Below are 11,621 nucleotides of genomic sequence, written 5' to 3' on the forward strand. Positions count from 1 at the left end.
TCCTCATCCTCATCCCCCCGGTCATGTGCCCTGTGCCTCTTGCCCTTGCTGCTGCCTACATTTCGTCCCCTGCGGCCATACTGCAGTTCCTCCTTGCTCCTGTAGTGCCCATGACCCTTGTTGCGGTTGCTGCTACTCTCTGACTCATCTAGGTCCTCATCCTCATCCTCGTCTCCTGTTGCAGCTTCCTTTTCTGCAGCCTCCACAGCATCAATGCCCCCTGTGATCTCCTCATGCTCCGATCCCACCTCTTCATCATCTGCAAGGAGTCAGCATAAGATTGCATGCATTACCAAGTTGACTCTTCTGTGCAGAAACTGTAGTACTAACTAAAATGCAAACATTCAACATCCAATGGGTTTGTATCTTTCACTCTATTTATGGCCTACTAGAGATATGCATGCACTTAATTGGCACTACAGATAAACCACATCTGGCATTATTCCTTTTAAACTCTGACACAGTTTCACATGCTGAAACAAGCTATACTAAAAGAAGTGAAAAAAAGGAATATGAAGCACTAATGACCTTTTTCATGGATAGATAATTCAACAAGATCAAGTATTCTTGAATTAGTTTTTACCACTGGCAACAGGTTCAAGGTGTTCTTCATCAATGAAGTCCTTAACCAAGCAGCCAATTACTAAGCCTATTTGATCTCATCTGTTTACCCCATTTCTTGAATTTGGGGGGGAGCCTTTCTTTTTCTTTTACTATCCTTATCATTAAAGTTATCATAATCATCATTATTACTAGTATCATCACTATTATTGTTGTCATGGTACTATTATTATTGTTGTTGTTGTTAGTATAATGTTATCTGCTTAGGCTTGACCTACTGGTTCTATGTGTCACTAGCTCCCAGAGCAACAGGATTAGTTGAGGTCCAATTCACTCATAGTACCAGAGGGGCTTAACTTCAGGGAATTCCAAGGAATGGGGTAAATAGGCAAGGTCAGGTAGAGTAATATCAGAATTACTAAGAAATCATCAAATTCCATAGTTCTCAAAATGTATGAAGTTTGGTACATTAAATATTTTCCTACAAAATGCAGGTTAAGTCTAAAATGCTTTAAACAAACTGCAGAAAGCCCATCTGCATAAGGCAATGTTGCCAGCAGAAACACAATTTTCTTCTTTATTGGCTTTTTCATTCTGACTTTGAAGAAAGGCTTAAAAATCAAAACGGTACACCCATCAAAGTCATGTATATAAAAAATCAGATGGTGAACTTAATCCTTTCATCAATCCTCTGGTTAAATTCAGCACATTTGCCACTGTCTATCGAATGTACTTGGAGATAAAAAATAATAATAATGATGGTGATCATAAAAATAGATAAATAAATAAAAAAAGGGAGATGATGATTAAAAAATTTAAAAATATTAACTTTCACTTTAGCAGTAAATAACAAGAAATTATTAAATCAGTGGAAGAGTTATTGTAAGAATGTCTACTTTCTTTTAGCTTTTAACTCCTCTTCTTTCACACCAAATTATAATATCAAGTGACTGTTATTGTAACCCAACTTACTAACAAAGTTACGTAACTTAGAAAGGAAACCAGGCACTGAGAAATTGTACAAGTTGTATAAACATTTGCAACTACAATTCTTTAGATATAAATGAGAGTATTCTTCTCATTTTCTTAGGCTAATTTTACATCTTAGTCAACCTATAACTTTTTTACATTATGCTAAGCTTACCGTCTTCTCCCACCGAGTCGAGTGTCATAAAGTTAGCCAAGTCAAGGTCAACCCCCTCCTCCTCCTGGTTGTGGTTCTCATTGCGTCGGCTGCCACCCTGACTGTCAATGGTTGCTGTCCTTACCTGCAACGAGCCCTGTATTATGTATTTAATCTTATCACTTGTTCCACAACATGTAGGGAAATTATAGATCATGTATATATTTCAGTGTATATATATATATATATATATATATATATATATATATATATATATATATATATATATATATATATATATATATATCAAATTACATGGCAGGTGGAGGATGTGTGTGTGTTTCAGCGTGTGTATAGTTAACTCATTCATCGCTGGCAGAGCAACATATGTGAATTAAACATTTCAAAGTTTGCAGGCATCTTCAGAATGTGGGAATGGGCAGAAAGCTTGACAAGCAGAGATATTTAATGTTCTAAATAATGTGTGACTTGTTCTGTCACTAATACTGCTCAAAGAAAGTGAAGAAATTACAATCTTATGAATCTAGTACTGATTAAAAAAAATAAATAGAAAATCTATACATATCTACTATCTTAATTGCTAAACACTAGTTTCATGTCCAGTTTATGTATTTTAGGGATATAAAGGCATACAACCAACCTACATTCTTAAAAATAAGACACATCATGAGGTTTGCATCTGCATGCTAAAATGATAACAAGTCTTTTGAAATCAATGTCCTTCAAAATGTTCTGCAGGGCACATACTCATGTCTTAATGAAATAACAAGGCTAATGTTCTCACAGAACACATGCTTGATCTGAGAATTTATGGTACTTTCTCTGAAAAGTGTGAACTTTTTGTTAGAAAAGATGTTAACGCAGAACTGCCCAGTATGTGGGATGTCACTTTCTTTATTCTGCCAGCTATGAATGAGTTAAATGGAAGGAGGAGGAGGAGGAGGAGGAGGAGGAGGAGGAGGGAGGAGGAGGAGGAAGGGAAGGAGGAGGAGGAGGAGGAGGAGAAGGAGAAGGAGGAGGAGGAGGAGGAGGAGAGGAGGAGGAGGAGGAGGAGGAGGAGGAGGAGAGGAGGAGGAGGAGGAGAAGGAGGAAGGAGGAGGAGGAGAGAGGAGGAGGAGGGAGGAGGAAGGAGGAGGGAGGAGGAAGGAGGAGGGAGGAGGAGGAGGGAGGAGGAGGAGGGGAGGTGGGAGAGGAGGGAAGCAAGAGAGGACAGGAGAGGACAGAGGACAGGAGAGGAGAGGAGAGGAGAGGAAAGGAGAGGAGATAAGGATAAGTCCAATATGTGAAGCTTTGCTTCGCCCGGGCTATGCTATGAGGGGAGCCCAGCCTGTGTCAACTAATGCCGACTCGTTCTCGTGTCAGCTGGTGCTGACTCGGCTGAACCTATTCCTAACCAGCCGTGGTGCCCAGCCACAGCAGTAACCTCCGCGCGACAATTGCAACTTTTCGCGCCTGGGCGGGGCACAAACTGCCGACCCCTCGGATGAGAGGCCAACACGTGACCACTGTACTAGCCCAGAGGCTAGGAAAGGAAGAGGAGAGGAGAGGAGAGGAGAGGAGAGGAGAGGAGAGGAGAGGAGAGAAGAGAGAGAGGAAGAAAGTAAAGAGGAGAGAGGAAAGGAGAAGAGGAAAAGGGGGAGGAGAGAAGGTAGTCACAAATACACAAGAAGAAGCAGACTTACCCGTAGGTGATTGATAGAAGCAATGTGATGCTCATACACCATGCGGCTCGGGAAAGTGATTCTGCATATTCCACATCGAGGATGGAGATAGTGCCTCTGCATCTGTGGAATGCAACAGGTTTGATTAACAGTAAAATGTCACATAGTCCAATGCTTAAATATAAAATATCATTATTGTAAGACTTTCTAAATGACCAAGTACAAAACAGTTATGAGATGTCCTCTTAAAGTTTGCCAAGATACAAATATAACCAAACTCTTAGATTTGTTAACAAGTTCCAGGTTCGATTACTAAGAAATATAATAATAAATAGATTTTAAAATTAATAAAATAACACAGTTCATGCATTTCTTTACTTCTTTATCTTTTCATTTTAAACTGAGACACTACACATATCCTGAACCATGTCCACACACGCTACCATTGAAACAATGGTTTCCTGTGGATTAAGAAACATGCAGAAAAAATATAGGGTATTTTACCAAGATGACAAAAACATCAGTAACATTCCAACTTACCCTATGTAGCTTGCTTCTGCTGTGGTGGCTTATGCCGTCACTTGAGTTTTTGCCCAAACACTTGAAGGCTAGCTTGCAGGTACTGCAGAACCTGGGGTTAAGGCAAGAAGCAAAAGAAAAACAAATAATCAAAAATAAGCTAAATGTGAATGATACTTCCAATCATTTACAGGAATTATCTCATCTTTTTAAATATCTAGATTAGTTACCAAGGGGATTATGTGCACAGTATTCCCCTTTCCTATATGCAAACATAATACATCCCTTTTTATCAGAAATGCTCACAAATTTCTGGACTTCATTGTGCCTAGACTGGTAATACTTTTACATATATTTCTGTAACTTTCCATATATTTACATATTGCTTGACAACCAATTAAGTATACAATTGCAATGACAGTTTCAGACGTAATCTTAACACAATGACAGAATGATATTCTGTATACACCCCTTATAACAAGCAATGACAATTGACTATTATGAAAATAATATTTGTATATCTAGATTACCTGCAAAACATGTCATACATGAGACCTACAATTTCTAAAACTACCAAAAATAAAATAATACACTGCAATTGGAGCCAAAATTTTATAGTTTCATACTAATTTAAATGTCCTTACTGTGAATATGAATGTTCCACATAACGACATTGCTCAGTTACTAGTACTCAAGGTAACAGCCATAATACCTATCCAACCCACATGGGATTTGGCCTCTAAATTGATTAACACCTCAGTGACATATCAGAAATTTCTCAGTGTCACTGACTCCAGTGACTTCTGGCAACTGTCTTGCCCTTTGGCCTAGGAGTCCACTACATGTAGTGGAACTCACTCTGGCGCGTTGCAACACATACAGCCGTACCCTCGTGATGAGTCGGTTTGCTATGACGGCTACAGGCAAGGCCAAGCAGTAAAAGATTAAAGTTACATGAATTGTCCATGCATCAAGCACTCTCACCATGTCAGTAAATCTGCCTGCTGCCTCACTTATTCCCTAACATTCTATAAGCGCTTCATGTACTGGAATTCCAAGGGCATTATTCATCTTGACATGTTCAACCTTTTCTCAAAATTTTCAACCAAGTCCAACTGGCAGTAACTCCACAATATTACCTTTTGCTCCACAAAATAAATTTTGATGTACAGCCATTCAAAGTTATATGAATAAATGAACAAGCAGTAGAAACAAGAGCAACTTACCTTTGCTATATGATGGTATCCACTCTACTAATCACCCTCTCCCCCCTCCCTGTCTGGTGCTCTGTGTGCTCCCTTCATTTCAAGCAAGGAATATTAGTTTTCAAATAAACACTTGAAAATGAACTGTAACCCCACAGCAATAGGGCATAGTTACGATGGGTTGTGCTTACAGCCTGTATGCACTGTACCTCCTGAGCCACTCCAATGGCTATTTCGAACATTCCATATGTTGTACTGTGTTTTTTGACATCTGAAGAATTCTATCTGAATTCTGACATTGCTAAGATCTTAGGCCACAGGTTCCATGTACCACCTTGAGCAAAATACAAATTCTGCAAACTATATGATTTTTTTTAAATTATGACAGTGAGAGAGTAAAAAAAGTATCAGTCAAGATAACTGAATTACACAAATAAGCTATTTGCATGCAAGGAATGAAAGAATGATAAAAGGGGTAAAAAATCATAATGAACTCTAAAATTTATAACCAATCATGGCAATAAAATACACTGTACAACACACAAGGAAACACAGCAGTACCTAGTAACAGCTGACTTAAACTCCTCGCCATTTTCTTCTCGCCACTTTGCCTCGATCTCCTTCTGCTCCTGTCTCTGCTGCACCCTGATCTTCCTCAGCACCACAGAGTGCTTCCTAGCCAGCCGGTTCAGCTGCTGTTTGTGTCCCTCACTTCCCAGGTGGAACTTGTACTCCTATGGGAAAACATTGAGGATTAGGTGAATTGGAAAATATCTATGTCTTTATGTTCTTACTGTTTATTTCATTTACATATCTTTTTCAGCTAGAGGAAATTAGTATACTAAATGTAAATAATATAATGTAATGGAAAATACACACATTGCTCTATCCTCACACATGTATTTAATTCTGAAGATGTCATCTTTGCTGCATATATAATCATATTTTATTAACTATGCAAGGTTGAGATGAAACAAACACACTTTTTAAAACTAGTTCATTGTACATGCAAAAAAAAAATGATTCCAGCTGCTACAGGATTAGTCTGTGTTGGCCTACTAGATCTAAGGCACCTAAAATCTTAACATGCCAAACACTTTCATGATCACAAGTAAAGAATACAACTGTCTTCCCCTAATCCCTCCACCATCTGAGCACATGTGTGGGGTACAAGGCTGAAAGGAGTATAGGGCTGAAAATCCTGCTAACTGAACTGGAGATTCTTTTTTAAGCATCTATGCATATATTTGTAGCCACACCTCAGAACCAAAACATCATAATAGCCACACAGCAGCAACAATTCCTTTCTGCCATGCGGCATTTTACTAACATTCGATATGTAACTCTGCCTGAATATGCCCAGCAATGGGAGTATTACATTGTAAGTCTTCCTCTCACTTTTTAACCTGTATCTACAAGGCCACGTCTATAGTCATCATACCAAACCAATTCATTATGCTCAGTACGATTATAGGTGTTACGACGCACTAAAGCGCACTGAGCGGAAAGTTCCTCTATGTGTAGAAGACTCCCAGGCCAAACGGCAAGACAGTTGCCAGAAGTCACTGGAGTCAGTGACGCCGAGAGATTTCTGATACCGTCATTGAGGGTTATTCCCTTAATGACAGTATTAGAAATCTCTCAGCATCACTGACTCGGATGATTTCTGGCAACCATCCTGCCGTTTGGCCTGAAGTCCACTACATGTAGCGGAACTTCCTGCTCGACATGCTATAGCGTGTCGTCATGTATATAGCTGTACCCGGCAGATCAAGCAGTTTGTTATGACAGCTATAGGTATGGCCCAGCAGTAACAGGTTAATCATCTTATTATTAATTTACTATCATAACCCTGGGATCTCAAGTTTTAGCTCATTAAGCTCTCTGTGAAAGTTATGTGTATACTATAAAAGTGAAATCAGATTTATTTACAATACCCTTAATCTTCATAATCATATAGACAAAATAAAAATGTGATCGATGTGTTAGCTTTTGATATATGTGTCGAAAGTCACCAGGATTTGAAGTCATTTTCAAATCCTGGTTTTCTTACAATATTTTTTTTTTCTATCAATAAAATTTCAGTAACATAACAAACAAACTGCTCTTGTAAAAGTTTCATATCAGGAGTCAACTAACATCAAAGTGAATTAAAGAAAAAAATTACTTGGACGGTTTTAATCAGCATTCTGATATTCCCTTTCTTTCTCTCTCTCTTCCCTTCAAGACATCTGTGACTTTCTATACTCATGCTTAGAAGCTCCTACCTTGAAAGTGATGGACCTCTGGCTCGGGCAATGTGGACATCTGAGTTCAACAAAGAGGCGACCGGCCACCCGCGTCCTCACGTGGCCCTCACTGTTCACAGCTCGCTCCCCATCTGCGCGGATGGTGACCTGCACTCCGCTGGGCCCGCCTTCCCCCTCTCCAGTGCCGTTACCCCCTGCAGCCACCTCATGGGAGTCATGGCCTTCCTTGGGGCCCTCACTGTGGTGCTCCCTGTCACGCGGTCTGTCGTGGGTTGAGGCAGCACCAGAGTCGTTTTCGGCAAATTCTTCCCTGTGAGGACTGCCTCCAGCCTCAATGCTCTCCATTCTGATAAATGTTACGACACATTTTTGTCATAGGGTTTACAGTGGTGGAGGTTTAGTTAAGAATTCTGGAATGGTTATTTCAATTTGCAAAAGCTATGATCAAATACACACACATAAAAAAGAATGTCTAAAAAATTTAATTACATAGCTGAATGCAAAGCACTTTCACATAAGAAAGGAAAACATAAGACAAAAAAAATTAATGCAAGATAGTACAATGTACGAGAGAAGTCATAATAATGTCTCCTCGTCAAATATATAAATGAAAAAATATGAATAACAGGCCTTATCACACCCATTACCTAAAGCTTCATCCATCGTCCTACATGCTCTCTATTCAATATTCTCCTCTCTCCCAACCACCCACCCTCCCTTCCTCCCTCCTTCCCTCCCCCTTTTTCAACATTGTCTCTCCCCTCCACCTTTTTCTTACTCTTTTATCGTCATCCCCCTCCCTACACACTACAGTAAGTCTGTTTGATAAATTCTTTGTATATGTGTGTGTGTGTGTGTGTGTGTGTGTGTGTGTGTGTGTGTGTGTGTGTGTGTGTGTGTGTGTGTGTGTGTGTGTGTGTGTGTGTGTGTGTGTGTGTGTGTGTGTGTTTTATATATACACATGTATTTATATTATATGTATATACATGTGTGTATATATATATATATATATATATATATATATATATATATATATATATATATATATATATATATATATATATATATATATATATGAATTATTTTGTTTTACTGTCTCTTCATCCTCACGATATTTCTCTTTCTTTCTGCCTCTAATTCATTCTCACAATCTCAATCTCTCTCACCATTTACCCTTACACTAATGGTTTTAACAGCTTCCCCTGAATTACTGCTACAACACCTGTATACTCTAAATACCCTCCCTTCCCCCTAGCCCATGCTTATCAATCTCTATCATCTATCATCAAGCTTCTGCTTCATTAACCTTTATCAAAAAATTTTAATGTTACTCAAATATAATGATCTATGGCAAGAACTCTACATACATTTAGTTCATTTTTAATACTAACAAGTTAGTCTAATTGTACAACTTTTCTCATGTCAACAAAACCAAGTATTTCCCTTCCTCAAAGCAAAAGCATAATCATCATAAGATAAACTTACAAAACACCAACACCATTAATCAAAAAAACAACTAACAATGTGGAAGTCAAATAATTCCTTGGAATGAAAATGGTGATGTTCTCAATATTCATGACAATAATAATAATAAAGTTGAACTTGCACCTCTGACTAGCACACTGTCAATATATAGGACAGTTGACAATCTACTTTACTTGAAAGCATTATGCAACCCCAATCAATTACTTTGCTTTCCCGCTTCTCTCATTACCAACCTCATTTCATTCATCCATCTCAGTCAAAACTCAGACCTTCCTTGTTAATGTTTCTAGGTGTATTCAACTACGTTATTAACAGCTTTCATTAATGGCAATGAAAGGCCTTTTTTATCTCCTGCAACTTTATAAAAGTAATACATCATAAATATCTTGAAAACTGAGTAACTAAATGAAAAGTTTATTTCCATTCCATGACAAAGATATTTGGATAAAATACTTAGCTACCACTGATCTGAAATATACTTATTCCTTGTGCATCCAACCGTCCTCCTTCTACCCTTATGGTAGGATGAGTTCTTGGGGGGAATGTGGCAACCAACCGGGGTCATTCTTTCACTTTTCTTCCAACTGAGGATGTTCTACAATGTTCTAGCTCAGTCAACAGTTCATGAGTTCTTTGTTCCCTGCAGATTCCTTCTTACAAACTTGTATATAAGTTCCACAAAACATCAAGTTACACTGACAATAATAGGCATCTCCGTGATCAGTGACACATGATGCTCTTTTGTCTCCTTTCCTCTCAAACACTGTAAGTTGCTCAGTCTTCCAGCTCTGGTCGTGTCTCCGTGCCACAGCTCTATGGTCCGGCACATCCATGCTATGTGCACACGTGTATGTGAGAATTCACTGCTTGCGTACATGCTTTCTTACTTCATTGCTGGAAGAATCAGAAATTCATTTATAAATCATGACACGATCTTTTCAGTGGTGTTTACCTCTGTCGCTTGTACGCGGCCCCAGGATGGCCATGAGGCGACGGCCTCCTCTTGGATTGGCCGGGGTATTTGCCATAACGGGAGCGAGGGGGGCCAGCTGGGGGTTTCTCTCGGTCATAGTGATGGCTGCGCCCCTCCTGGTGGTGCGACCTGGGCTCATACCTGCGGTCCTCACCAAAGTGCCTGCGCTCCCTCGACTCCTCCTGAATGAATGAGACTCATGGCTTGAGGTTCATCATGGCAGCCTTGGGCAATGCCTCATGGCTGGCTGTTGATTATTTCAAACAATCTAATTAAAGAACACTACATCTAAGAGGCTAGGAAGCACAGGTTGGACCTCTCATTAACACCAATTTAGAATCTTGGAATGACAATGGAGTCCAATTAGTACACCTGCATGTCCAGCAATCAAACAGGTAACTGGGAACTCACATTCAGAATTTAAATATGCTAATGGGTTTTCAGTAGCTCTCGTGTGCCCTCTACTGAAGGTCTCATCTTGCAATATCATCTGACACTGTAAGACTTCTCAAGACTGATAGTCATAGCTTAATAGGATAACAAGATCCGTAGTTTCTAAACTTTATATTTTCATCATTCAAGAAGTAATCAATAGTTAGGTTTTGCTTTGGAAGGCTTATTATAGCAGTTTCCATTGCAGCTTGAAAATGCTATGACCTATGTTTGTGACCAGTTAATGGGTCCATTTTGTCTTCTGGACTTTAAAAAGGGATTAAGATACTTATATAAATCAACCACAGAATGAGTACAAGATAAACTTATGCTCTCTGATCTGAATCATAGTTTACAGACTGGAATTTATGCACAATGCTCCAAAATGTTAACCAATAACATTCCCACGAGCCACATGCGGCAACGTGGGGAAATTTTACTGTTAACATTTGGGCCAGTAAAGGCAAGTCTATGCAAAGGGGGTCTAGATCCAGCCAAGGGATCGAAACCAAGCTAGGCTAGTGCGTCTGCCATGTCTTCAGCTTACCCTGTAGTAGCCTCCACGACCATCACGGCGGGGATCCCGCTGATGTCTGTAGTTAGGTTCCCGGTTGTCACGGAAGTTGCCTCGTCCCTCCCTGCCATCCTAGGACAGGTAAAAGGGTATTGTTTATTAATATTTGACTTTTCCAGGGGGCTTATATACACTGATCACACACCAATTAAAAAATCTAAATGAAAAATAAAATAAATTGCCAAAAGGCAAAAAATTCAATACCACAGTTTAATTTAGGAGAGCCTACAGCATCATATCAGAGGATACTTAGACACTTGTGAGAGACAATCAAGATGTTTCTAAGACCTATAATTTTATGACAATTAAAGATTCCTTACTGGGGTTTTCAGCACGGAGTTGATGATGGCAGTGGTGAGGGCTAGCTGTGCTTCAGGCCCAAGGGAGGCCAGCAGCTTCTCCGGATCATGCTGCCGCTGCGATGGGTGTGGTGACCGCCCTCCGTGATGGTGGTGGTGGTGGTAATAATCCATCCTCCCACCCCCTCCCCCAGCCCCTCTGTGCCCACCTCGGTTCCCTCCCCAGTTGCCTCCCCCTCTGTGCCCATAACCTCCCCTCCCGCTCCCTCTGTGGCCTCGTCCACGGGACCGCGAAGACATTCCTGCCAACAGAGTGAACTATGAGGTTTGCTTTTCTGGAGTTAAATCCTGTTATTTATATATATATATATAAATATATATATATATATATATATATATATATATATATAGAGAGAGAAGAGAGAGAGAGAGAGAGAGAGAGAGAGAGAGAGAGAGAGAGAGAGAGAGAGAGAGAAGCCAAGAGAGTGAGAGGAAAGAGAGAGAGAGAGAGAAAGAGAG

General features: G+C 39.8%; 1 protein-coding gene across 2 annotated transcripts in view; it reads right to left on the bottom strand.

Annotated features, from left to right (window-relative positions):
- Positions 1 to 11,387, bottom strand: part of LOC119597435 — a gene marked incomplete at its 5' end in the record, with an annotated part of 16,360 nt that extends 4,973 nt beyond the window's left edge. Inside the window, 9 exon segments of one of the 2 annotated variants that reach the window (XM_037947005.1) lie at positions 1 to 259; positions 1,706 to 1,829; positions 3,388 to 3,489; positions 3,907 to 3,997; positions 5,652 to 5,824; positions 7,358 to 7,685; positions 9,777 to 9,979; positions 10,777 to 10,875; positions 11,124 to 11,387. The exon segment at positions 1 to 259 is cut by the window's left edge and continues 86 nt beyond it. In XM_037947005.1, coding sequence (XP_037802933.1) covers positions 1 to 259; positions 1,706 to 1,829; positions 3,388 to 3,489; positions 3,907 to 3,997; positions 5,652 to 5,824; positions 7,358 to 7,685; positions 9,777 to 9,979; positions 10,777 to 10,875; positions 11,124 to 11,387 — 1,643 coding nt within the window. 2 annotated transcript variants of the gene reach the window in all.
- Positions 11,388 to 11,621: the final 234 nt, after the last annotated feature.

Source organism: Penaeus monodon, chromosome 39 (genome assembly GCF_015228065.2).
Source record: "Penaeus monodon isolate SGIC_2016 chromosome 39, NSTDA_Pmon_1, whole genome shotgun sequence".
Classification (NCBI taxonomy): domain Eukaryota; kingdom Metazoa; phylum Arthropoda; class Malacostraca; order Decapoda; family Penaeidae; genus Penaeus; species Penaeus monodon.